Source organism: Falco rusticolus, chromosome 3 (assembly GCF_015220075.1).
Source record: "Falco rusticolus isolate bFalRus1 chromosome 3, bFalRus1.pri, whole genome shotgun sequence".
Lineage (NCBI taxonomy): Eukaryota > Metazoa > Chordata > Aves > Falconiformes > Falconidae > Falco > Falco rusticolus.
In genome coordinates this window covers 116,154,705-116,182,115 of record NC_051189.1, presented here as the reverse complement: position 1 = coordinate 116,182,115, position 27,411 = coordinate 116,154,705, and the positions used below count along the sequence as shown (strand labels likewise).

The 27,411-nt window shown below is 49.0% G+C and overlaps 2 protein-coding genes across 5 annotated transcripts in view; one reads left to right on the top strand and one right to left on the bottom strand.

The window, feature by feature from the left end:
* The window catches only part of LOC119145085 (S100P binding protein), a 27,640-nt gene extending 6,118 nt beyond the window's left edge, over nt 1-21,522 (top strand). For 3 of the 4 annotated variants that reach the window (XM_037381183.1, XM_037381182.1, XM_037381181.1), the window contains one exon: nt 21,343-21,522. In XM_037381183.1, coding sequence (XP_037237080.1) covers nt 21,343-21,466 — 124 coding nt within the window. In that variant the 3' untranslated portion in view covers nt 21,467-21,522. Of the gene's footprint in view, nt 1-3,789; nt 5,288-21,342 lie in introns of those variants that run through there. The other variant, XM_037381184.1, reaches the window with a different exon arrangement.
* FNDC5 (fibronectin type III domain containing 5) lies at nt 9,490-27,411 on the bottom strand. Its single transcript, XM_037381185.1, has 6 exons — nt 27,010-27,411; nt 17,673-17,788; nt 17,170-17,368; nt 15,627-15,719; nt 12,112-12,245; nt 9,490-11,294 (listed from the first exon to the last, which is right to left on the bottom strand). The coding sequence occupies exons 1-6, from the start codon at nt 27,086-27,088 to the stop codon at nt 11,253-11,255; spliced, it is 663 nt and encodes a 220-aa protein (XP_037237082.1). The 5' UTR covers nt 27,089-27,411; the 3' UTR covers nt 9,490-11,252.

Below are 27,411 nucleotides of genomic sequence, written 5' to 3'. Positions count from 1 at the left end.
GGGTGATTTTGTGCTGAAGGTTGCACTGGCTGGCACGTGTGCAATCTTTGAACACAGACTGGTTGGAAGAAATCTTTTTGTATTCAGAGTAAACTTTTCACATCTAGCCATCTCGAGTGAGCTGGGAGATGACCTATGGTTAGGGCTGTGCTTCCTCTCATTCTAGTTTCTAGAGGATATTAAACCTGAATAGATACATTTACTTGCAGCTTCCCATTGGAATCTAAATGCTGCTGAGGCTGTGTTGTAGCAGATGTAAAGATGAGATGCAATTTGAACATCTGCTTGGAAATGGGTGGCTGAAACTGATAATTGACCACAAGATTTCTGCCAGCTGACCATTTGTTAGCGTTCACACTTCATTATTACCCTTTATCCAACAGTAAATAGAATCATATCCTTCTTGATGAGATCCTCCTCGGCAATTCTGATGGGTAGTCTGTATCAGTCTACAGAAATAATGAGGCTCCTACTTTTATAACTGTGACTCTTGGCACTGTATGTCAGCACTCTGCTGCTTAGCTTTGTCCTCAGCAATGTGTGTAGCTGGATAGGCCCATTTTTAAGTGGGCAGGGGAAGGGCAAACTTAATAGAAAAAGCATTTCCCTCCGTAAACATAGCCTGCTCTTAGTTTCCACCCGAACATCTGTACTTCAGGAGCTCTGCTTTCATAGGTCATTAACATTGCGGTTGTGCATATGGGATAGTGCTCGTGCCACCTGCTGCTCAGACATATATCCTCATGTTATTTTGAGCGGGATCACTCTTGGCAGAATTATGCACCCCTGGGTACCTGGGAACCTGGGGTGGTTCCTGTCTGACCTCCAGCCACTGCTTTCTCTGAGTGCTCCTGCTAGCAGGACTCCACCAGCAGTTCTCGTTGAGGCTTGGTTTGTTTGGTAAAGGTTTATGATGCTTAGCAATTTTGTTAGACTTCTTACAACCTGGGAGAAACCTGAGAAATTATTTTCTTGGATCCCTCTTGAATCAAAGGGAGGAGGAGGAAATACCTTACAAAGAGTCACAGACCATCTGGTCTTACTGTAATAACAAAGACTGATATCTTTAAAAAACCAGACACACTAGGTTTAAGGTGATGGAAGGGGAGACTAGTGTAAGGGAACATAAGGAGAAACAAATCTGTGAAATACAAATGAGTGCTGTGCTAGCAGATTCTGCCTTGAAAGTCTGATCTGTGGATTGGTACTGTGCTGGCTGAGGAAAAACTTTAATCTTGAAACAGTTTTTACCTGCCCGAAATCATTTTGCTTGAATGGAAAGTGTTCAGGGAAGGTACAGGATTTGGGCTGTGCTGACATAAAGGAGGAATTAAATTTATGGCTGAGCCTAGGAGGGCTTCAAATTTGCTTTCACTGCAAAGCAAATGAAATCCACCTACGAATGCTAAATTGTAAGAGGGATGTGAAATTGGGTTTGGAGTAGGGGATGGGGTAGGAACTGATAAAACAGATTGCAAGGAGGCTTATGGCGAGGGCAGTGGTGGGAGGAGTTGGCTGTTCTTAGCGGAGTGTGATACTCCCTGGTCCCCAGGACTGGTCCAGGGTCTTCTCTAGTGGCAAATCACATGTTTTTGCTGAGATAATCAGGGCTCCTGGTTTCTAAATGAGGGTGGAACTTCCTGGAAAATCTCATCCTAAATGTGTATGGTCTCAGCTGTTGGGGAAGGAGGGAGAATGGACTGTACCTGAGGAGAAGGAAATTGAAATGTTTTAAACTGAACTGCCATGGAACAGAACTGATTTAGGGTGTCATTGTCTCCTTTCCCCATGTGTAATGGCCGTAAGGATTCTTAGTCTGAGCCCCGGGTTAGATAGTTAGGTGAGGCACTGAGATAACAGCTCTCTCCAAATACTTGACGGGGTTAGTCTGCTCCTGCGACTTTGCCTCTTGTGGAGGAGCTCAAACCTCTTACTGGTGTGAAGTACTCATGAGTCATGGTGGTAGTTTGCACAACTTCTTGTCTTCCCTCAGGTGTAGGGGTGAAGGGTGCACCCCTGGCAGTAGGAAATGACACCCCTCTTTCTATGACCCATTTTGACTGGGACTCAGAATGGCAGGGGAGGGGAACTTAACTGTAGGAAGGCTAAGCATTTGTGAAAAGTTGTGATTTCTTCTAGTCAGACACACATATTGCATCAACTTATTGCAGACAATGTGGACTGTTGTGCGATGGTGAGAGTTTGCCTTTTGTTGGCTGTCTTGGAGTGCTTCCCTCCTTCCTAAACAATGCAGCCCCAAAACGTGGATTTTTCAAGAACACTTCTGAAATCTCTTCTAGAAGTATCTTTTTTTTTTTTTTGACAAGAAGTTATTCCTTTGGGTAAATAAAAGCTGATACAGCAGTTTATGAAGGAGACTTGGATTTGCTCAAGAAACGTTATGTTCCCTGGAAAGGAAGAAGTGCTACGCAGAACCGTGATTCACATTAATCACATGACTGCAGTGGCAGGATGGAAAAAACTTTGAGTTTCGACTGGGCAAGGACACACACTGTTCTGTACCGAGAGAATCTTGAAACAGTGGAGTCCAGCAGGGGCATTATTCCAGGGAAGTTGCCTTCCACTAAGCTGTAGGACTTACCCTGAGCAAGCAGAAGGGCAAATGCTACAGCAAGGTTGGGGGTTGTTTCTTATGGTTTTGTAAGTATGGTTGTTTCATATTTTGTGATAAGAATTCAAGGATTCTTGCATTCTGCTGAGCTGTCTCTTGCCAAGGATTTGCTGTGCGAGGCCTTCAGATCTACTCTTTTGGGTAGAGGTGCCTGTTCTGCGTACACAGTAACACTGGCTGTAAGGTAGTAGTACTGGAGCGCCTGAGTAATGAGTAAAAGTTTGGAGCTCCGTGACCCCTGTAACTCTGACCTAGAAGACCTCTAGGGAGCAGCCTGCATGATCCAGTCACAACATAGCTTTTCTGAGCTTTACGATAAATATACATTGAGTGTAACAGAGGTATCTCTTCTCCAGCTGTTGGCACAAACAAGTTGCTTTGCTGGCTTGAGACCTGTGTGGTCACTAGCTGCTCTTGCTGAGCAACTGCTGTAGAAATGAAAGTCTCGGTGTTGTGGATGTGACAACCCAGATGCTTCTTCTCCAAACTCTTTTGATAGTGGGAATGACCCCTGTGGTTGTTCATGTTCCTTCAGATGGGTCTGCAGTTTATAAATGCTATTTCCTGAGTTATGCTGATGCCTGTGCACAAATAAAAAAATAAGGTAGCAGAGTTGGTTTTTTTCAAAATGCAGAAGGGGTAAAGCAACCTCTAATGATGTGGAAAAGCTTTGTAACACTCCAAGGCCTGCAGAGATAACCAAGCTTATTGAAATGTAATTTGTTTTTTAATCTTACTCCTATAAGACTGCTTAAAGTTTATGGCGTTTTGTCTTGTTACTTCAGAACGTGCTTAGACGTAGCAAATGAGAGTATTTAATGTGTGTACAGCACTTTGTGAGGAAAATTTCCTTCTTGTAAACTGCTGTGTAGTCAAGCCTTCAGCCTTCTCTGCTGGGCCAGGGAGAAAGCGCTTTGCAAAGAGGGTAATAAAGCACAAGGCAGTGTTCCTGAAAGGACAGTCTTTTAAACTTCCATGTTGTCACTTACAAGGTGCCTTCTTACAATGTGGTTTCCCTTTTAAAACTTCGTAACAAGAAAATTAGGTACCAGCTGCAAGCCCCAAGGAATGAGGAAGGCTTTTTCCAAGAAGATGCTGTTCCAGCTGCGCATACACTTCTCTTGTGTGTGTTTTAACTGTTTTACTTACTTTTGCAGCAATTACCCAAGGTCCAACAGGAAACCTACCCAAAGGTTCAGCTTTACACATGGGTGAGCAAGAACTTGGCCAGACACCACTATTTCCAGAGCATTCCTGACCACTTCCACCATAGCCCTGTCACAGCCTTTCCTAATGTTTGATTTTGCGGCTGAGAGACTGTGCTGGTTCTTCTGCATTTAGAGTTGGTTTTAATTGTTCTGGTTTTGAGTGGTTTGTATTTTGATAAGTTGTTTCATGATCTGTTTTTAGTAAGGCCAATGGAAGTTTCTATGTTTTAGAAACATTTGGAACTGGTTTTGAAATGCAATTTCAATGTGATCTGGTTTGTGTAGGTAACTTCTATGTTTTGCATCAGTGTTACCCTCTGAAAACAACCTCCTTTCAAAGCAGGTAACAAATGTAGTTGGTGTTCAAGAGGCAAGATTGCATGTTGGATGTGAAGATGTCATAATACTTCAGTGATGGAAACTAGAAAACGTGCTTTGAAGTGGAAAAACCTTCTTTAAAGCCTGCTCCTAAGCCTTGGCATTAAATCTCCTATGGTGATTGCCATCCCTTTGAGTAACACTGAGGTTTTAAACTGTGAGAACAGCTTGTGGCTCCTGTCCCCCTCCATTTGACAGACTTGTGTTCGTTTACTATAAACTCAGGAGCAGCTGTTGATTTACCTGGTTTGGTTATGTCTTGCCTTGTTGTTCTTCCTGTCCCTGAAAAAGTTTGCCTTTTTTGATTGTTTTTACTTGTTTAATTTGTAACTTTTCTTGTAAAAACATTTAATGAGATTTAGGCTTCAGTTTATAAACATTTTGCACCTGTTAGATGTCCTTTTCCTTTCTGCTGTGTTATTGTGAGGCTGCCCTCTTTCACTTGCCTGCTTTCTGAACTGCCCAGAAGAGTGTGACCTCGTGTTTATTTAAGCTACACAATCCAACAGCAACTGCTGGCCTCTGTGCTGCTTCCATCTCCTTCCCTAACAAATTGATTTGGAGGATGTATAGAACAGAGAGATGGGTTGATCTTCTGCAAAATGCTCTTCCCAGGGGTGCTAGCAGCGCCTGCACAAGCCTTAGGAGCCCTTTAGGTGTTTGTAGGTGGAGTTCAGGGAGAAAATTATTTTTTCTTCACGGAGGAAATTGTACTATATTTTTATTATATTATTTTGAATTTTTTTGGTGACACTTTTGGCTAATGTGATCTTGAAATAAAACTTAGGTAACAGCACTCATGTTTTTCAGTGTCGTGTTCATAGATTTTATTATTTTGCCCTTGTGCAGCACCTTTCAAATCCAAAATGGGAGTGGAGGAAGTGGCTTTAAAAAGCAAAGTTTGTCATTGTCCTAGATGTGCAGTGACTGAGGCACAGAGAATCAAAGTAATTTGTCCAAAGGATAAGCAGCGGAGCTTGGAACAGAGCCTGGCATTGCCTGACTGCACTAACTCAGAGATAATACCGCCTCCATTAACAAAGTAATCCATATACAGCAATTTTGTGGGGCAGGGGATGTCTTTTTTTTTTTTTCCTGGGTTGTACAGGCATGGGTGGTGCGTGCCCAGTGTTAGGGCTTTGTGTCAATAACTGATCCTCTCCAGTTGATAACTGTCTTCTTAATGCCTGCGTGGCCTCTCAAGTGACTTTTACTGCTGTCAATTTTGTTCACAGGGCACATAGAAAGAGAAGGCGACATCCATTGGCAGCTGTTGAATGGGAAGTTGGGGGGGTTATTACATGGTGGCTGTTGTCTTTTAAAGCAAGTTGAAGAGACTTCTCTGAAAAAGGAGTAATTGTGATCTTGGTGGCAGTTTCATGTGGCCATCATATCTGTAAAGTCCACCTTCTCTTAACACGTAATGAAGGAAGACTTTTGCTTCAGGTCTCCTTGTTCCAGGCATTGTGAGAAGGCAACGGGGCTAGCAGGAGCCTGACTGCCGAGCCTGTTCCCCACCCCCCTGCAAAAGCAGACTGGCTTGTCTGCTGGAGGGTTTATCTGATATTAAACGAACAGACTGGCTCTTGGGAGGCCCTGAAGTAATGCAGGCCTGGCGGCAGCTGTTGCAGTCACATACTGCTGGGATAGCGAAGCTCCGTCTCAGCCAGTGATCGATGGTCACTGCTGATCAGCGATGATAGAACGGAGCAGGAACAGAGCGGCAGGAAGACCACAGGCAATCTGCTGCCTTTGCTCTGCATGCTGAGGTGTTGCCTTTTATGTGCTCAGAGATTTCCATGCTAGCTGTCTTGATTTTGTTACATATCTCTTTATGAGATTATTAAGTGATGCATATCAGTCAGGATGTTATTTATATTATCCTTCTCTTAAAGCAGGCATTCTGTTGCCAGTTCAGCCATGCTGAGAAAATGATATTATTCTGAACAGGCAGCACCTTACCATGACAGCGGGATGATGGTGTCTGTACGTGTGCTGTGTCCAAGACTAGCTTCCCTGTGCTGGAGGACCTCGGGCAGAAGCGGGTACCTCCTCCAGAATGTGTGTTTTGTGGTCTTTGTGAATGTAAATCTTTCACAGGAATGAACACTGCCATGGAGCAGCTCTGCGCTTTGTAAAGACTTTAGGCTTCTGGGCAGCCTCATGGCTGAAGATTTCATTCTTTGACATTGCAACTGTGATTAATATATGCTGAATGGTAGAGATACTGCAAGGGGAGGGAGAGATTGTGTGTTAAGCCTTTGTGGAAGGTCATACTGCATGTTTGCTGCTAGACTGTAGCCAAGGGCTCCATCTACGATTCTTGCTGTAGTAGAATCCAGCAATATCAGATAAGACTGGAGGAAATGGGTTTGTGCAAGCCCTGTGTGAGCTCTGTGATGAAATGTCTTAAAATTAAAAATTTAATAACATTCATCAATGTATCGCAGTCTAACAGCAGCAGCAGCTAGAAAACAATGAGACTGAAATTAAAACTACTGTGGTTTTCTTTTTCCTGCCATCCTCTCAAAAGCTAACCAACTCTTTCCTACTTTTGTGCTATAAGGTAATGCTAAATGGGAGGAAGAAATTACGTCCTGAAATCTGAAACAGTGGAAGCTGATAATATCCTCCCTTTGGTTTGAGAGAATGTCTAGTACCACGCTGCTTGCATCTTCTGCAGAACGGGTCTGGATGGTATAAATAGATTATATTTAGCAGTTGGTGGCACTAAATGTGGGGGGTTTTGTCAGTTAAAAAGGACAGCGATGTGCTGTGAAGTGTCAAATGGCATCGTGGGGCTATGTCATTATTGCCACTCAATGGCTCCGCATCCAATGTGTTCAGATTGCAAAGAAAAAGATGGCTTTTCTGGCTGCCAGCTTTGCTGACTCCATCTGGGATCTAAAATTCAAGCTGTGTCTTTCCTGGCTCTGTCGCTAATAATAAAGATTCTTCATTTGGAACTTAGTTAAACAAAATTGATGCTGGTGCATGAGCTGAAAGAGAATCCAGCTCGCTTTCCTCGAGATGTGTGGGCTAAAGCACCAACAAGTAGGAACATAATAATTTTAATCTATAGGGTCATCAGACAATTTAATAGACACCAGATTTTTGGAGGAAACAGAAGATACTTTAGCATAAATAGCATGTTGATCATACAGCTTTTTAACAAATGCTAGAAAGCTGATTGAATTTGGTCAGCTAGGCTTCTGCTTCCAGACTAGCCAGTAATAGCTCATTACATGTCGTTAGGAAGCTTTTCTGCAAATGTGGGGAAATTACATTTGGTATAACATATGGTATAATCTTCAACTCTCTCCTTGGGAAGTGAAGTCTGACTACTCAGGCAATGGATTGCCATATTTTTATCAGCAAAATGGGTGTGCAGCTGTGACATACACTTTTGAGTGATGTAACCTTTAATGTCTTTGGCAAATACTGGCATTAGCAGTCTGTTCCTCTGCATTTACATCTCCTCCAGAAAGTTATTACCAGCTGAGATTATACTAACACTTTCTGTCATGTAGGTGTTTCCTCCTCTGATGCCATTGAACTGTCAGGGGATAAAATGCCTAATGTTCTCGTTTTCCTCCGAGGAGACGGAGAACAGAGCTGGTGCTGCTGCTTGTTGTACGGGGGGAGGTGGTGCGAAATGTATGATGCTGTGTGTTGTCAGTTGGAAGGACACGCTGTGCAGGATTGTTTGCTCCACACCACCTCCTGTGGCTCCATTTTACTAAACTCGTGGGGGAGGAATATATTGGCTAAATTTTACTTGTAGGCATAATATTACAGTGCTTGAAAGGATGAAGGCAAGTGGTGCTTCACTTGAAACACGCGCTGCGTGTATATGGGAAAAGGGTTGTGTTTTCAGCTCCTTGCTCCTTCTTGTGCCCATCGTCTCTGCTCAGTGATTTTTTGGAAATCAACAGGATTAGTCCCCCAGGGGCTGCACGGCGTCGGCGGAGCTGGCTGAAGGAATGCTTTCCTTTGCTTTTGGCATCAGCAGGGTCTCAGTTCATGCAGGGCTCTCTGGGACCCCTGGCGTGCCAGCTCCTTCCCACTTACTGAATTTTAGTATTTATTGAAACCTCCTTTTCCTAGCTCCTGCCTCCCAACAACCGGTCAAAATCAGCAGTCAGGCGAAAACAGGCAGGGGAATGGGGGTGGCCTTCAGGGTGTCTTCCTCTGTGGCTCAACATGACTTTCCTCAGCACCGTCTTATGGGTATTTTTTTCTCGATGTCTTCCCTTTATTTACTGTAAAACACCTCAGGAGTATCTTTTGGCAACAGTTGATGAGACTGAGGTATCTATTCTAAAGATGGGCTCAGTCCCAGAGATTTAATGGTTTCTGACTGATGGGTTACAGTGGAAGCTGATACTGAAACAGCAGTTAAAGCTTTGATGTTGATGACCCTCGGAAAAGTAGGATCTGAAGTAACTAATTCTTCTGCTGTAATGGGAAACGCCTTTTCCTAAAGTGTGGGCTTATTGCATCCCTTCAGAATTACTGGAAACATTTCCTTTAAGAGAATCACTTCGCTTGGAGTCCCTCTCCGATGAGTTGAGTTGCTGCCAGCCTACATTTGTTTCTTATTACTAATAGCATTATTACCTTAATTTTAAAGCCTGCGAATGCTTAACTCTGTGAAAATGCTGATGTTTTACATTTTAATTATTTTCTACCGGACAAGGAGCGAGCACATTTCTGTTAGGAAAGAAATAGTTTAAACCTGTCACTAGAGAACAACAACAGTTACTGCAAGAAAGGGGATATGGTGGGAACTCCCAGGGACAACTGTCTTTAAAAACAGAGGCACAACCCTCTACACTCCAAACCTGCCAAATTACCAGGCTGAATTTCCTCACTAGCAGGCTTCTGAGGGCTGCTTGCTTGGCTGTCTGCTCTAGGATTATGAGAGAGCATCTCCCTTATCATTTTGCACATGCTGTACCATCTGTCCTAAATCTCTCTTTATAGGGGTATGGATTCCAAATGACATTTCTTTCTTAGGAGATAACAGACCTATCTGAAGAATCTTGCTAGGTATGGCTGTAGTGCTATTTATGTTGCAAGTCTTCCCCTCGCCCCCCCCCTTGTCGTGCAGCCAGAGTGAACTCTGGTGAACCCAGACACTGAGAAAACATTTTATGCTGTTAGTCACTGGGAAGTCACAGAGAAAACCCCCCTGTTCTGTTGTGTGTGTTAATGAGATATTGCATAGATGAAATATTACTACATTCAGACTTACAAGGACACAGGAGATGCCTTTAATCTTTTATTGTACATTATAAAATGTTTATTGCTCTGTCTGTATCAGAGGTGTTGACCTCTCCCTCTTGGTGATGGAGGAGTATGTTCTGGCAAAGGATCCACTGAAGAGACCTTTGGGGTTGGCCTGCCTTCTGAAACCAGCACAAGGGAAGCCCTGGTTTGTTCACCAACGCATCTCAAGCAGACTTACTAGTGCCTCTTGCATCAACTCTTTTGGAAAGGCTGGTGGCAGTGGAAGAGGAGAGATGGCTGAACTCTGTTACTACCAGCCCGTTTCTTTGCAGGGACTCTTAAACCAGGCTCATCTGAGTGCAGGTTTGTTGTAACGAGATTAAAACCTTACTCAGGCCAACCTGTCCTGGTATTTGATGGAATAAGTAGGATCTTGCCTCATCCCCTAGTGCATATGGAGTGGTCATGTGGAGTAATTACATAAGTACAGCTACCCCATGGCACACTGCAAAGAGTACATTTTTCCATGTGATGGACTTGGATCTACCAGTTTCCAGAGCACCAGCAATCCCAGGGATCCTGTCAGCCTACAAACATCAAGCACTTAATAAAAGAGAGGAGAACCCCAGCCCCTTTCCCATTCACTGCCATCCTTTTGCTGGAGGATTGCCTCCAGCAGATACCTGACATTACAACGTCACAAAAATAGTGCAGACAGGATGTGTAGGGAGAACCAGACCTTCCCACAGGAATCCTACTAAAAGAAGCAATTTAAGAACTTAAGCCCTCAGAAAAAGGTCCCTTAGGCAAGAGCCTTTCACAATAAATAGCTATTGCCACTGGAGACCTTGCATAGCAACCGGTATCATGAGTTTTTTTCTTTTTTTTTTTTTCTTTTTTTTCTTTTTCTTTTTTTGCTGACTGGCTACATTTTTATGGACCTTTTATCACACTGGTGGTGGACTCAGGCCCAGCTGAAAATAGTGTGAAGAAAATGGTTGAAATTATCCTGGAAGCTAAATAACAGCTTCTGGTGTCCCCTCATGTTGGTCTGTGCCTCAGTGTTCGGCGTGCCCCGATTACCTGAGGTGAAGAGCACCAGTGCGAGATAGGAGAGACAGCAACGGTGTCAAGAGACGTGCTGCAGCCTAACTGGAGAACAACCAGGGAAGTTCTTGCAGTAGGAATGGAAACTGGGGTATGCTTTTTTTTTTTTTCCTGGTTTTGTTTTAAAAACCCACCTGCAAGACGTGTTACACGACACACATCAATGGAACAAAGCAAGCCGAGAGCACACAGCAGCCAAAATCTGGTTGCTCGTCGTGTCTGTGATGAGCTTTCCTCCTTTCTTGCTTGGAGAGGAGTGACAGTGACTGATGCCTGAGCTCATGTTAATACTGTCAAGGTGGAGTGACAGTGAGACAAAATAAAGATACAACAAAACCTTGTACATTTCCAAAGACAGGAAAATTGTTCCAGAAGACGGAGTGTGAGGGTGGAGAGGAGTGCGTGAGAAGTTGCTTCAGCCCAGGTGATTCGTGAGTCCGGTACAGGATCACCGGCAGCAGCTGTCTCACTGATGCTTTTCCATCTTAATTGTTTGGGTTTCAGGGTTTTTTGCAGGATTTTTCTTTCTGGCCAGATGTTTTGCAGAACATGGACAAGGAGGTGCATGCCAGCAAGTGACAATCGCCAGGTCTCTTTTCAAATTGCTCCAACAATATTTCACCTCCCTAGTCATCAAGGCTCAGAGGCAGAAAGTGAGAGTGAGGAATGGAGTCCATCTATCAGATGGCAGGCTGTCATGCTTCAATGATATTCACTGAGGGCTTGTTTTTTGGAAACTAGGAGAGAAGAGGAGACAAAGGAAGAAAGGATGTATAGGAGTTGCTAGAGAGGGGAAAAAAAACACATCAGAGATCAGTGCAGCGTGCTGGTCAGTTTTTGGTTTTGGAAAAGTTCTTGTTCCCATCGCCTCAGGATAATGAAAGACGGCCAGAGCTGAGGCTTTAGGGTTGCATGGTTCAGCACTACCTGCTTCTGAACGAGCATGAATTAGCAGACTGTTTCAAATAATAAGTAAATGTGAAGTGGTGGGGATGTGCCAGAGTGCAAATTGTGAATAGAAACACAAGAAAGTTAGGTTAATTGAAATAAGTTGGTACAAATTATAGGCTTGAGTCTGCTTACATTATGAATATGGCATACCTTTAACATCATGGGTCTTACCAGCCATGCTCCTGCTGATCAGCTCATCAGTTAATTGCAAGAGTAATACCCTCTTTACCACATGCCACCCAAGGGGGCCGCTGGGCGAGTAGGGACCCAAGCAGCTGAAGGACTGCAGCATCGCTCAGTGCATTTTTCCTCCAAAGATGTTCAGATATTCCAGAAATATGGATTGTAATCTGTTTTACTGATGGATGTGCAGGCTAATCCAGAGGTGGGAGTGAGGTGCTCGTGCTGTGATGCATCTGGGAGGCTCAGACCACTAGTGAAGCCGTGGTACTGGCACGTGTGGATGTGAAGGGATGTTTCCTTTCTGCATCCTAGCTGGAGGGAGGATGTTTAATGGAGTCTACTTTTGGGGTGATTTAGCTGAGGCCCAGCTGGAAGTTGATTGTCTGCCCTGTCCCCCACTGCGTGCCAGCAACATCTCACCTTGCTGCGAAGGAGCCCTCCGCTCTGGTGCTCGGGAGTGCTGTTCTCCGAGGCGCTCTTGACTTTCTCCTTGCTGTTATTTGGCTCATTATCTTTGATGATATCGTACTGTCTGCAAAACAGGGCGATCACCCCTAACAGGAAAAAGCATTAGTGATCACACAAAGGAGCTCAGCCCCTGGAGCCTGCAGAGATCAGAGATCCCTTGCTTGCCAGCCGGCTTTGTGCCTTCTGGTAGAGATCTCAGCGGCATTTACAATTGCTCCTAAAGATCATTTTCTAACACAGCTAGTCAGCCCTCTGGCTGTTTCCTTCTCGATGCTTAATTTAATGCTAAACTAGTTAGACAGAAGGACAGAAGATTAATTATATTCCAACTTCCCTGCCATTAAATGGGACAAGTGTTTTAAGCCTACGTTTGGATAGTGATCAACACTAACTGTGTAGTTAAATGGGATCTTTGCTTTGCAAACACAGGAGCACCTGGAATTTTTGGTTGGTGAAAATGTGTCCTCTGATCTTTTTCCTCTGGGGTGAAGAGAACGGGCTGGAGCTGGCAAATGAGAGGCAGGTACCGTACCTGCTTGTACAAGCCAGGGCCTTTTGAGCAGCAGGACAACATCTGCAAATATGCAACAGCGACGGCAGCAAAAGCTGCCAGTGGAAATTTCCTCCCACACACAGAGGCACATGAGAAAAGCAGGGGCAGCCATGACACGTAAGACGACTGCAGATGTCTTTCTCGGAAGATTTTATGTGACATTTTGACCAAATAACTTCTCTGCCTGCAGATTCCAAACATAGAGGTTAAGCAGCCCCAGGCAGATGCTGCTTCTCCTTTACTGGAAAATATTCCAGCTCCCATAATAGCAAAACATATGTAAAGCTCTCACCAGCTCATCACAAACTGCTTTATAAAGTGAGGTGTTATGGCAGCTGCCCCCAGGTGTTACTGATAAACACAGTGGTCCAAATTCTTCCTTGTGTGTGTGAACAAATGGCTGATCCTCAGAGGACAGGTTAACATCTGCCACAGTTATGCATTCTGTGATTTCTGATGGTAAAACTGACGCATAAAGAAGCAAAGTGCTGTGAACAATACCAAAAATACAGCACGAGAGCTCGGGTCTTGTCTCAGTTCAGAGCCTGGGGCACTGACTGGTTCCAGTTCACATTTGCTAAAACATCATCATTTGTTCAGGTTATGGCCAGGGCAGGTTAAGAGCTAGAAAGGGATTTTTATATATTGTGACTTTGTGAAGAAACCACTAGATGTAGAGAGATTTTCCCTCCACCCACTTCCCTTTTTTAATCTAAGTCATATGTCTAGAAGGGAAACTGTGGTATTAGCGACTTCTTTTTCTGACACTGATCCGAGTTTTAGGTTATACTAACTGGGAGCTGAATCGGTTGTTCAGTTGCTTCATGTAATTATTAATGATTTTTACCGGCAGGGCATTTGAATTTGTATGCGCACGACTAAAACTTGACATAAATGCTGAAAAGCTCATAGACTAGAGATTTTGGAAACATTTTAGTTGAGGTTTTCATTTAGTTATCATCTTTAGCAATAATTACTGTCCAGTCTCTGGAAATGCAAGTAATATATGGTAAACTCAGGACTTGAGAGGGCAAAAAAATATTATAAATGGATCTGATTCTGTGTCAGCTGGATTCACAGTTGGAATCGCACTGGATTCTCACTGCAGAACTGTACAGGACAGTTAATTCCTCCATCCCCCTCTTTCGAGACAGGTCTGAGATCAGTGACTGGTTTCCTCTTCATGTCTCTCCCTGGAGATATATTGCCTCAGCAGACTCTAGTATAAATGGGCTGAATCTTCTGTTGGAGTAAGCTGATGCATCCCCTACCAAGTCAGGATTGTTAGTTTACAGCAGCAGAGAGGACAGACCACCACCTTTAGGGGCCACGTCGTTTCAGTGGTGAGCATAACGTTAAGTTGCCGGAGCCAATAGCCACTCAGTGCTATTGTGGTTCAGTTTTCTGACCCAGGAAAATTCTGTGTGTGGGAAAGTGGTTTGACTGAGACAAGAGGCCTAAATACAGAGCGATAAAGGTTGTCTTTTACGGATCATAGATTTACCATAGTGCTAATTTCCCTTCCTGCCAATTTCCTTGGGTCACCTGAACCATCCCCCCTTGGGTAATGTGCTCTGTAAATGCGCTTTCATTAATGTTTGACGCAGCTGACTGGCAGCCAGGGGACGCTGGGGCTCTAAACAGAAATCGAACATGTGCAAACTTTACTTCCCATTAACTCATGCGTGTAATTTCCAAACTGAACAAGCTGAGAGGCTGGCTAAGGCCACTTCAGACCTTCTAAGCAGACAGAGCAGGAGTCAGAGGCATTTTCCTCTCCATGTTTACTAGCATCAAACATACGAGCAAGATCTACCCTAGGTACGTTTTGCTGTAAGCTCTGTTGAAATGTGATCCCAAACTCATGTTGGAAAACTCTTGCTTCTCTTTGGAAATCTAATTTATATATTTGTATTTATTACAGGAAGACGTAGTGAGGGATCTTCATAATGAAGTAGCACATTGATCTGATGCTCCGTTAATGTATGTGCCTACCTGTATCCATCACATCCCACAGCAAAGTGGCCCTGGGATGATTTTACTGTACTTTCCAGAGCACTGGGTGCTCGCAGCTGCAGCTGGGCCTGTGGGCTTGCTTGTAAAATCATATACTACAGGAGCCGTCTTGTAGCAGAACCTCCGCTTGGATTAAAAAGATTAGTGGCTGCAAGGTGGAAGGAGGACGAGGGGGGCATTTCAAAGGATTGCTGAAAGTTTGGCTCCAAAGCACTCTGGGGGACAACAGCTTTCAGCTAACGCTAGTCCTTCCTCCTGCCCCCGTCCCGAGCTCATGTAGACTTTTCCTTCCTTTTGGTTAATGTATTTCTGCTATTGTCCCGCCTCTTCCTACTAAATACTATTCTTTGTATTTTAATAGTAGGTGTTGAGAGGATCTGGGTTTATTGGTGTTTTGATGTTTGGGGCTATTTGTTCTTTCCATGCTTCCATTATTTTAATTGATTCTGAAGTGGGTTTTAGTGTATATGTAATAGTGAGTGTTGAGAGTGAGACTCTTCAATTGCTGTTTTGCATGAGAGTTGGAGTCATATAATAGCCAGATAATTACAGTGACCTGTATCATTTGAAGGGCTCGAGGCATCCTGTTGGGAGGCTGAGGGCATTACCATCAGTGCATTCTGGAAAAATTGAGATTACAGGATTAGCCATGGGAAATTAGGCAATTGGTTCATCAGGTCCATTACCTACTTCCTGCTGGAGCAGATCAGACCACTGATTCACCTGCTTTTGGCACTGCCCCACTTGTGATGCTGCAGAGGGAACTGAGGCGCCCTTACAGCTGAATTTACGGGAGGAAGGGTTTTTCTTTTCAGGTCTTCCATGATTACACATGCAAACCGAGCAAGCCAGCGGTCTCTAGGATATTACATGCTTTTGACAGAAAGGTTGAACTGACCTGCCCACATAAACAACACCACAACAATGATGAGAATTTCCCCTGCTCGTAGCTGTTGGTTCTTCTTCGCCATCTCCTTCATTGTCACCTCATCTGCACAAGGGGAAAGAGACATCATGAAACCGAACTACACGGCTCGGGCTGCGCTAGACACTGCTAAACAGTGCCCTTGACTCACATCATTAATGTGTCAGGGTCAAAGCTAGCAGGGAGAGAGTCCTCGCCCATCACTCATGCGAGCTACGATCTGAGCTTGCAGGGCAGCAGCTGCTCTGCAGCAACTGCCCCCGCCAGCCTGCGGGCGCTGGGGCAAGGGAGGATCCGCAGAGGAGCTGCCATGGGGTAAGTCCACATGTCACCTTGCCCCGTGGCGGCTCGCTCTGCTCTGTCTCTGGTCTCTGTTAGTGCCGTCTGCGCCTGTCACAAAGCCTTGCATGCTTCAGCAGTTCCTCTCCCAGCGCAGGAGCGTGGAGCCTGGCCTGATATTTTTCAGTGGAGCCATGGGATTCAGAAATGAGCAGGGCCTTTTTGCAGAGCGTAATGCACCTCCTTGGCTTCAAAGCGCTAAGAAGATTACAGTTCAGGCCTCCAGGGAGGGAAGCAGTGCTCCTTTTAGTGCTTTCAGATGAACAGCAGTTCAGTATTTACAGACACCAAATCATTTTAGCAGGAAGAGTTAAGAACTCACAGCATCCGAGGAACCATGGCCAAAAGCCTTGCAACAGGCTGGGTCCTTTATAGTAATTAAGAGGCAGTAACCCTTTATATCCCAGACCCCTGTGCTCCCTAGCCCTTTTTACATCACAGATTCTTGCTGACAGAAAACCTTCAACAATCTGGTTTGGCTTAAGAGGAACAAGGGAAGGAGTTGCCAGTGAGGACGTCCCTGATTTCCTCCATGGAGATACTCAAAACTCAACTGGCCATGGTCCTGGACAGCCTGCTCTAGGTGACCCTCCTTGAGCAGGGGTTTGCATTAGGTGATCTCAAGAGGTCCCTTCACACCTCAGCTTTCTGTGATTCGACGGAAATATTTGAAATATAAGAAAAATGGGAATCTCTGGGTAATTTTTTCCCCCGCTGTCCTGGAATCTAAGCAGAGGAGGCTCAGCGAATGCCCCCCAGGTACCCTGTGAGCACAGCGGTGTTGTGCCCAGTGTCATCCAGGGGTCTAGTTCCACACGAGTTCATGGGCTTCTCAGGAATTTCCCCTGGCATTCTCCACTTGCAAGGATGCTGGACACACAGCTCCCAGTCTGGAAACCTTCTCCTTCTCACTTTGTCTATTAAACCTCATCTGAAATGGGAGAAATGAACAGCCAGGCTTTGGCAACATCTCTCTATCGCTTTGTGCACTGGTCAGCCTCGTCTGCTGTGTACACTCAGGGCATCCCGCCTGTCTGCGTGGGGCTGTGAGAGGGCACGTGGCCCTGCATGTGTTTAACCCAGCTGTTCTCGTTGCACAGGATACTGCTTTCCTCTCTGCAGAGCCCTACACTGCCTGGGCGTCCCAGGGGCCACATAGGAACTCACCCACACTTGCCTTTATTTTTAGAGGCTAGTTTCTCAGCTTCCCTGGGGGTCTTGAAGAGAACTGGCTCACTGGCAGGGCTCTGGCCTTGGATGCTGATGGACTGGACATGCACAATGTACTCAGTGTCCTCCTCTAGGTCCCAGAGGGCACAGGAGCGGGTGGTGGTGTTCACCTCCTGGATGAAGCGCAGCATCCGCACGTCCTTCTTCTGGAAGCCGAGAGAGGAGAGCACAGAGTGGTGGAGAGGCCTCCCGTGTGCACTGCTGTCATCTAAGACCACTGCCTCCTGCCCTGTCCACCACGGATGTGGAGACCATCAGACCCTTTCCTCTCTGCAGCCACCAAAACGTGAAGCACTGCTGCAAAGAGGATGGGAAGCCAAGTCCCCTCCGAGACCACAAGGGACAGGACGAGAAGAAATGGGCTTAAACTACAGCAAGAGAATTTGGAAACTGAGGGGACCTGGGGTGAAGATGAACATGACTGAAACTGGGTAACTGTAGGCACCGTACCTGTTGGGAAATGGCAAATCCAATGACAACTTCATCTTCCAGAACATCCCAAGTCACAACAGCTGAGTTGGCTTTCAGGTGTTTGACTGTGACATTTACTGGAGCCGATGGGCTGTCTGCAAGGAGGGAGAGCAGAGCCTTTACAGAGGCAAAGTCACAGCCGCAGGCAGGAGACAGAGCAAGGGCACGGAAGGGAGTGGCAAAGGACCTTGCTTAAGGTCTTTCCTATATGTGGTTCTGGATATGGGACCTAGAAATTGCAGGTATGTCTTAATTACCAGTGAGGTTCTAGGAGATTTCTGCTGATAATATGAATTGCATCAGACATGTGAAATAACGAACCCGTGGAAAGAGTTTCTTTTGACCACACAGCAGACCATTGAGTAGCTCATTCATCTCGTCCTTCCCAGCCACATACCACGTTTTCTCTGTTGTTTCCTATTACGGTCTGACAGTGACAGCTGGGAGGAAATGCAAAATCTGTCTTGGAAGGATGAAAACTGAATGCTTTGATGAGCACTCTGGAGGTTTGAAATTCAGGAGTAGTAAATGGGAGTGTTTCTTTTGCTTTTCCCAGTTAGTTTGACAGAATAATTTTTTTATACACGTTTTGCAGCTGATGGCTGTCTACTCAGATGGTCAGAGGGCATCCAGCAAGCATCCCCTTGCAGCTAACAGGACAGAACATGCTGCAACAGCACGGATGGACCATTGTAATGTGAAAAGGGCAGGCGTGAAAGCAGTAGCCCAAGGCTCTGTGTTTATTCCCAGCTCCAGAGTGCAGCTGAGTTTCCAGCTGCAGGGTGGATGTGGGGAGCTGCCAGCCTCACCAAGGAGAGCTGGGCTCCTGCACACTTACTGGGATCCTCTTCCCAAGGGAGCTGCAGAGTGCAAAGCCCTTCTTGACATCTCAAGGGGGAAGGTTTTACCTCGTAGGCTTGGCACAGTCCTTCCAGTGCGCAGCGCAGCGGGTTGAACTCCTGTTCCCTCTCCTCTGGTCAAATTTAATTCACAATCTCCAGCTTGTGCCCTGAACCCAAAGGCAGTAAATGCCAATGAGACTACTAGGACTCTAACTACCCCCAGGAGGTCAGTAGGGTGAGAATTCATTTTTTGCTGATACTCATCAAAGAATAATACCTTTATTCCTTTGTAAGCATTGCCCAACACTGCCCTGCTGGGGCTGGGGCTGAGGTCAACAGTAAAAGAAGGATGCATGTGTGCATGTCTCCAGTAACACTTGTTGGATTTATAGTCAGTCCCAGCCGCCTGAATGTGGCCGAAAATATTCTAGCTGTAGTGTCAGTGTCTCCTAACAACTGACTTCACTACTGGTGAATGTTCCCCCGGGAACAGAGAAAATAACGGGAGCATGAAACTCCCCAGCCTGAAGGTCAGTGCTGTTCTACACTTAGCAGAGCGATGACCTTATTCCTTTCTCTCCGCCCCAAACAACGCCCAGAGCCCAGCCTGCAGAGCTCCTCTTTCCACCAGATGGGAGACCCACACCCACCAGTGAGACCCATAGGAACGGGATGTCTGGACAAGCCGTTTGGACCCAGACTGATTCTCGTGAGTCCCTCAGTGAGCAAAAAGATCGTTGAAAGGTGCACACAAGCCTGGGACTTCAGAAGGAGAAGGAGCAAGCCATCGTGGTCTCCCAGATTTCACAGCGGGAGGTGTCCTTCCACTCTGGAGTAGATCACGTTGGTATTGACCCAGAACGTTCTCATCTCCCAGGGGCTGGCCTTCGTGAAATGAGGCAGTGGTCTCCAGCCAGCTCTCGGAGAACAGAAACGTTTATCATGTCACCCTCCGCTGCAGCAGCAGGGCCGAGGACAAGCTGAGCAGGGGAGATGGATGGTCCTCCTCAGCCTGACACCAGTCCCTTCTGGACTCAGCTCCCTGCTGTGACACAAGGAAGGGACGTGGGTCTGCAGCTCCTCACCTTCCCCCGTGACTGAACCCATGTGCCAACAAGAGTAGGGTCTAATTTTAGGAAGGGGCAGTCAGCAGATGGGAATGCGTACAGGGAAGGTCTGTGAGTCATGCCTGATGAATTTGCTAGAACATACAGAGGACATGACGGAGTTGAGAGATGGGAGACAAAACAGTCTCCAGCTGCAGCCAGGCACTTCGTCCTTCTCAAAGTACAGCTGTACAGTTAAATCGCGGCATGGCTGCCTTTCCTGGATATTTTTAGGAGCTAAATATTTTCTTTCTTTTAGGAGCTACCACTGATTTACCCAGCTTAGGTTGAGGAGGCCTTTGAAAAGAGAGGAATTAACCCCACAGGAACAGAGAGCAGAGTATCAAAAAAAGGAAGCTTCAGGCTGAGAAAAGGGAACGTACAGCACGCTGCGCTTGGTGCTTGAGTCCCCTTTGAAATTTGTGACCTTGAGGGAGGCATAGCATGAAAAGTGTCTTAAAAGTTTCCTGATGACATAAGATGTGGGGGAGTTGGGAAGACCTAGCAGAGCTGGAGAAGATTGAGCAACCTCTCTGTGAAGTGGTGGGAGAGGGTGAAGGGCTGCAAGGCAGAAAGGAAGCACTCAGCAAAGCTGCAACGCGGTGCTTGAAGCCTGCAAAGCAGGACTCTCGGAGTAGGCAGGGGAGAAATCAGCTGTGTGGATGGTCGAGAGAACTCTAGAAAACCCCCTTTGTAGTAATACCTGCGAGAAAGATGGGGTAGTTGAAGTCAGCAGATAATACAGTGAAATCTGGGATAGCAGATCGGAGCGTGCTTTTCCTTCCACTACCACAGATTAGGAGTAGCTACACATGAATCGGTCGTGTCAAACCGGTATAAAAGCAATATTAAAAGAGAATTAAGCGTGGCATTTGAGAAAAATACAAAGCCAGGAAAATGAGCTTCCTGTTCCCAGAGCTGAGTAAATTATTTGGAACCAAAATTTTAAACCGCGAGGATGCTTTTCTCCCCGCTCCCAGGAGATGCACGATGAGATCATGACTTTCTAAAATCTAAACACTCTTCCAAGGTATTCCACACTGCTTTTGGCTTCCTGGGCCGGTTGCGGCTCTTTGTAGTGCCAGCCTGGCTGAGGTCAGGTGGAGAAGGTGTAATTTCTGTTTACCAGCTGGCTGCAGGGGGTCAGCGTCTCTTGCCTTGAGGTGCCAAATCCAAGTGTTTGCTTCCTTCTAGAGTCATATGTGACTCCTGGAAGCTTTGCCTGTGGTGGCCAGAGGAGCTGCTGATGTTCTGGGAGCGGGCACAGAGGGTGGGATGGTCCCAGGGGCTGTTCCTTCCCTGCTGAGGGCAAGATAGCAGGGAGCCTGCTGTGCATCAAACCTTTCTCGTGCGTGTTTTCTCCAGAGATGCTGAGGGCGGCACATCCCCTGTCTGGTCTGTAAGGGACCCATATGGTGCAAGATTTCTGGTTTAGCGTTTTAGCTTCATCCCAGCGCAGAGGCTGCGATGCCTGCCAGAGCAAATCACACATTGCAAACCGGCAGAGGATCTGTTTGGCCAAATTGGAATCGGAGCCGTGTGCTTGGATGAAAAGATGCTCTCGTTTTCACGTCAGCGGAAATTGCAGACCCTTCTTTAAGGGGAAGCCCTGATTAATTCAGATGAAATCACACTTTTTAGACGTGAATGGCTGCTTCAGACCTGATCATGCTCAAACCGTGTCTTGTTTCCTTCCCACAGGGACCCTTCATCAGATGAGTCTCAGCCCTGCATCACTCCTACCCACTCTGGGCCCTTTTGGCAAGAGCAGGTCAGAACCGCCTCTGCACAGCAAGGAGGCATGTGCGATGAAGATTACCCTTAATCCCCTCTTTATGCTGAGAACTCCTTCTAGTGTCTCATTAAATGCTTTGCTCATTATCAATGGACTTTTTGAGAGAGAGAAAAAAAACCCCACCCCATACTTTACAGCTTTGGACTGATTCCTACCCGGCTTTTCATTATCGAGACAGCAGCTGCCAGGACAAGGAAGAGGAAAGTACTCGCCTGCCCTGGTTGGAACTAGATGATCTTAAAGGTCCCTTCCAACCCAAACCAGTCTATGATTCCGTGACTTCACCGCTGGAGCTGTAGTGTGGGATGGGATGGGATGGGATGGGATGGGATGGGATGGGATGGGATGCAGAGGAAGAAAGAGAGGGTAAAGGTTTGTCTCCATCCCACTGCTGCTGTCACCTGTGAAGGTGGGGCTGCTGATCGAGGGTGGTGGGGTGAACAAGAGGGGTGTCTTGTCTGGCACCTCTAGGACCAGGGAGGTACCTAGGCCACAAAGACATCACCGGGAGATGCTCAGAGCTCCTGGCGTCTCTGATGGTCCCTCTCCTTACTGTCGTCGCGAGGAAGCCACTCTCAATTTGCACCTTCTGCCACAAGGTTTTATGGTAGGGCTGGAGGTGAGAGCCAGCTTGCTACCTTTAGCCACACAAGCTGCTGGGGAATCATTGCTTAGAGGAAAAGGAAGAATTTGTGCAAACACCACACCCTTTGTCACCCCTGCCAGCCGAGTCCTGTGGTCAGGCTAGAGGTTTGAAATTAGAGCACGTTCCTGGATTTACCTGCCCAGCCAAGGGGCCCAGCTGAGCCCCAAAACTATTCCTTCTGAATTCAACTGTCCTGGAAACTCCAGCCTGGAGTGAAATACAGTTGCTTCCTACATGGCTGAGGCTACGCTGTAGACACAGCCTTTTCCAATCCAGTTAGCGCCTCTCCCACAAGCAGCTCCTTCCCTGCCGTGAAAGGCTCAGCTGCCTCAGAGCCCCTGGGTCATGGTCCAGCGAGCAGAATGCCTGCTGAGGCTTTGAAGCTGCTCCTTCAGTGCTACCCACCTGCAAGCTGCATGCCCTTTCCTGCGGGCAGCAGTGAATGTCAGCCTTAAATACCAGCAGTTCTTTATTCCTGCGCTCCAACCTTCCCTGTGGGTGCGGGAGATGGAAGGAGACGACCTGCACGGGGAAGGAGGACCTTAAGGTCCTGTGTGCTGCCTGCTCCCTGGGCCTGGGTACAAAAAGACTCGTTTTCACTGCCTTTCTGAGCCTTTCTTTGCTCACCCAGCATGGCTCCCTTCAGGGGCTATAATTGCTTGTCAGTTTATGGGGTACGTAGGAAGGGCTGGCACGCCGTTCAGCTTCCCCAGGGTTTTAACGAAGGCAGCCTGCAGGGGAGTGGGAGGGAGAAGAGCCCACCGCTGCCGTCCCATTCCTGGCCGCATGGGAAGGGGGGCTATTTGCTAAGCTCTGACAATTTCAAAGAGCAGAAAGACCAACTGGTGGTTCTTCAGCCTGAGAAAGAGGCAATTATTTCCTGCTGACCGCCCACTCCCCTGTACGAGCGGGTTATTAATAGGCGAGCCCCCTCCTACCCACCCCTCAGCCTTATTGCCAGTTCCCCAGAGAGTGGGTGCCTGAATGTGCGGGTGGAAATGCTGTCAGGGAGGATGGAGCCTTTTCAGGGAGCACAGAGATGCTCACTGTGTCCAGCCCAGCCATCAGGAATTCCTAGGGCAGAAGGAAGGGGTATTTCTAATTTGGAGAATGTCCCGTCCTGCCACATGCCGGGCTCTCTGAGTCGCGAAGCCAGGCAGGATTCGCTCGGATCTCACCCGTGCCATGACTTGGGTTTTAACGTGCCAGCCCAGAGCAGAGTCATTGCCCTGGCACGTTTTATCCAGGACCTGAATGTCCGGGGAGGATGGGGTACCACGGTCTTTTCTAGCTCTTCTCAGCCCACACCTATGTAATATTAGAGAAAGAAGAGAAAAACCTGTCCGAGGCAGAGAGGGTGAGCAAGCCCTGGAGTTTCCCAGCCAGCCGCTGGATGCTGGTACCCAGACCTCTCCCGGGAGTTTGCTGCCTGGTCCTGACCCAGCTCTGCTCCTGTATCCAATGCTTTGATTTTTACTGCACACATAAAGATTTGCATGCTTCGCTGCTCAATAGATTTCTGCTTTTAACTGAATTATACTTAACTCAGGCCTTAATTTGGTCTCTGGGTACTATATAAACCAGGAGGGGATTATTTAACAATAAATGCCAAAAGGATGAGGCCATATTCAGTACCAGCACACGTGTGCCATTCCATGAAGGCTGCTTTGGGATCCTGTGGTGGTGTGTGTGGTTGATGTGTGCGAGCATGTCCCTCTCTGGGAGGGATCTCTGTTTTCCACATGTATGTTCCCGGAGGGAGACAGCGCTTGGAAGAGGATGGCACAACCTTGGCTGCTTTGCACAGCAACATCCCTGCTGAGAGGCTGACACGGAGGTTGGAAACCTCCATATTTCAATTAAATCTTTCCTACACTGAATGCAGAAATCAATAAAGTGCTTACGCCATCCATCAGCTGGCCAGGAATCTCCATGGCCTCCGTGAGAGGGGAAGGGGCCGGAGCGGGTCAGTTTGCTGTGCCCAAATAGCTGTCAGCCGAACGCTGCTTTCTCGTGCGTGCCGAGCCTATCGCTCGCTTCTGGGTTTGATCCTGCCGGGCCATGGGGGAGCTCAGCTCCCCTGGCTCAGAGGAGGAGGTGAGGATGCCCAGCGAGGTACAGGTCAGGGAACGGCATCCGCACTCCAGTTGTCACCCTGGCTTCACTCTCCTTCCCCCCTGCGGCTGGTGGGGCTGCCTGGGGAGGAGGTGGGGATGGAGACACCCCTCAGCAGAGGAAGAGGAGCCTGGTTTGCAGGGTGGCTCAGGGTGTGAGGACATGCTTTAAACCTAAGCAGTGACCAGAATTCAGCTGGGTAGTTTTGGCCCCTTTTTGGGCAGCAGAGCCCCTGTTAAGAGGTCCCTTGGGTTGGAGGCCGGTCCAGGTCCTGTGCAGGCTGGATGGGGCCCTGGGCTGGGCTCAAGGGTGAAGTTTTCCCCTCCATCTCAAAAATAAACCCGACGTGAGTTGCTCTGCAGGCGGGCACCTTGCAGGGATGTCGTTTGCCCTAGCAAGTTGCAGGGGCCGTGGCCTGTTTTGGGGTCTTTCATCACCGTTGTGCAGCATTGCCTTGCAGCAGCCCTGTGCCGCCGAGCCTGGCACAGCTCACCTCCCTCTTCATTAGCTCTGTCTAATGAGGAGGGGGCTGCTGGCAGCTCGGACCGTGCAGGCTGAGCAGGGTGGGCCAGCTGGCTTCCCGAGCAAGTGCTGGGGCAAAATTAGATTGTATTTCTGATGTGCCACCCGCCCTGGATGTTTTCTCGGGACCCTCTCGAGCAGGCAGCAGTAGGAGTGAGTCAGAGGGCTTCACCCCCACGGCGCTGATGGGATGCTGGGGGCTATCAGAGAGTGTTAGTGTGAAGGTTATTTCTCAGCTACCCTGTCCTCCCAGTCCTGCTTCCACTTCTCGCTCACCTTGGCATCACCTTGCCACAAAATGGTCCTGACTGGCCATCCCCCCTCTTTCAGAGCAGGGCCTGTGCTCGGTGCTGCTCGGTCCCCAACCCTCACCGCTGCATTGGCAGGGGGGAGCCTGCACCGGTCCTCTCCGGGGGGCAGCAGCTCTAACCTTTCACAACAGGCATCCCACTTGCATGAGCTCTGGGTCTGAAGGGGAAGGATCACCGAGCCTCCATCTCTGCCTGACCCTGCTGGGGACAATTTCCTCTCCACAGGCTTTGCCAATGCTTCTTGGCTTGCACGCCTTGGTGGCCTCGTGGCCACATCCTCAGGGAGGGCTGCAGACACAGAGCTGGTGGTGATGCTGCCGCTACCTCTGCGTGACCTTGGGAAAATCACTCCGTACCCTCATCCCTCTTTTCCGTCTCTGATAAACAGGCACAGCACAAGTTCGCTGCCTCGCCGGGGGTGCGGGGAGAGCACGTCCCAACCCTTGGCAAAGGAGACCACAGAAAGAGGAGGTGGTGGGGGTGCGTGGCACAGCACCAAGGTCACACAGCTTCTTGAGAGCCCAGGACCGAGCCTCCTGCCTCCCCACCGCCCGCTGTAGCTGCGAGACACGGCAGCTCCCCGTGTTTACAGAGCTGCCCGGCTCGTGATGTGGCACGGACACCTTACGGCACACAAACGCTGCCTGTAAGACGGGAGCAGAAGGCGGTTATGGGCAGGGACACAACTCCATGTTTACTCTCAGTTGCTGGCTGAGGTGATTCAAGGATAAGGAAGAGCAGGGGAAGTGGCCTAGTTTACAGAAAATCGGGAGGGCTGTGACAACTGCAGGCGCCTCCATTGTGCCGCGGTGTTTTCCCCATTGCTCCCTCCTTTTTGGGAATGTTGCATTAATCTCCCCGGGTCTGTCAGTTGGGAAACGGCAACTTCAGAGTGCTGATGTCTGGCCAAGGATGCGTCTGTCAGAGCCGAAGGCATTCGGGGGGTTGCTGCAGCCCCGGCGCAGACAGGATAAGGGCGAATGTAACTCCAGCAACTCCAGGGGCTGGCTCCGGCGCAGGAATTTCCACTCCCCGGAGCTCTGCATCCCTAATAGTCACCCCCAGCCTCCTGGAATGCAAGATATTCTGGCAATCAGCGTTTTGCAAATCAAAGCAGCTGTTCCACCAACATCTTGCAGCCAGTGAGGGAGACGGCCCTCCAGCTGACCGCACAGAGCCAGGGTGGGTGTCTGGCTTGGGCTGGGAAGCCCCCACCAGCACCTGCCCAGAGTGGCACACACACACGGGGTGCCTGGGTGAAGGCTCAGCCCGGCTGATGCAGGGGAGAAGGGTGGACCTGAGCACGTCCCGGTCATTCCAGAATTAGAGCTCGCTCGTGGGGACCTTCACCTTCCCGAAAGATCCCCCACTTTGGAGGACGTGCTCAGCTGGAGGGAGCCCGGTTTGACGTGGCCAGGCTGTGCTGAGCCCCCGGAGAGCGCACCCCTCTGGGGCAGCCGTGCTCCCCCAGCAGCTCGCGGCGGTCCCCGGCCAGCCTGGGGTGAGCGGGAGCCGGGGAAGGGGATTGCCAAGGCCGCCGTGCCGTGGCGTTGGCAGAGCCCATCTGCTGTTGCCTCCAGCGCTGCTTGGGGGCACGAGAGCCTTTGCCTCGCCGTGCCCGGCCCTGGGCAGGGGTCTCCACTGGCTCTCCCCCAGCCCCTATTTTCACCCCACACCGTTGCGAGCCGCCCTCCCCGGGGATGGCCGGCTGCAAGCGCCCACGCTGGGACACCGAGGGGGCGAGACCCCGCTGCTTCCCGGCACCGCTGCTCCGGGGCTGCGTGTCCGGAATCTCCCACCTCTTCCAAACCCAGTTACCGGCACAGTCCCGGCCGGCGGTGCCCCCAGACCCCGTCCCCTCGGCACGGCTCCAGGCAGCGCCCACGCTTCACCCTCCGCTCCCACCCGTGCGCACCGGGGGGACCCCTCCGCCGCCCCACCCCCCCCGGGCAGCACTCCCGGGGCCCGGCGGCCCTTACCTGCCGCCACCGGGCGCAGACCGGCGTAGCTGAAGCAGAGCAGGAGCGCGGCGCCGGTGCAGCCCAGGAAGGGCTCCATCCCCCGCGGCCGCCGCGCCGCGCCGGGCCGAGCCGCTCCGGGCCGGGCCGAGCCGGGCCCCGCCGGCGGCGCGTCCTGCGGGCGCGGCGGCGCCTTTCAGCACCGCGGAGAGCGCCGGGCCCGGTACCGCCGCGGCCGCCCGGTACCGCCTGGTAGCGCCCCGGGGCCGCCCGGTGCGGCTGGGCTGGGCACGGCTCGGCTGGGCTCAGCACCGCCCGGCAGCGCCCGGCACGGCTCGGTTCGGTACGGAACGGAACGGGCTGGGCTCGGCCGGGAGGCGGGGGCGGGCGCGGCCCCGCCGAGCCCCGGCTCCGCCCGCTGCA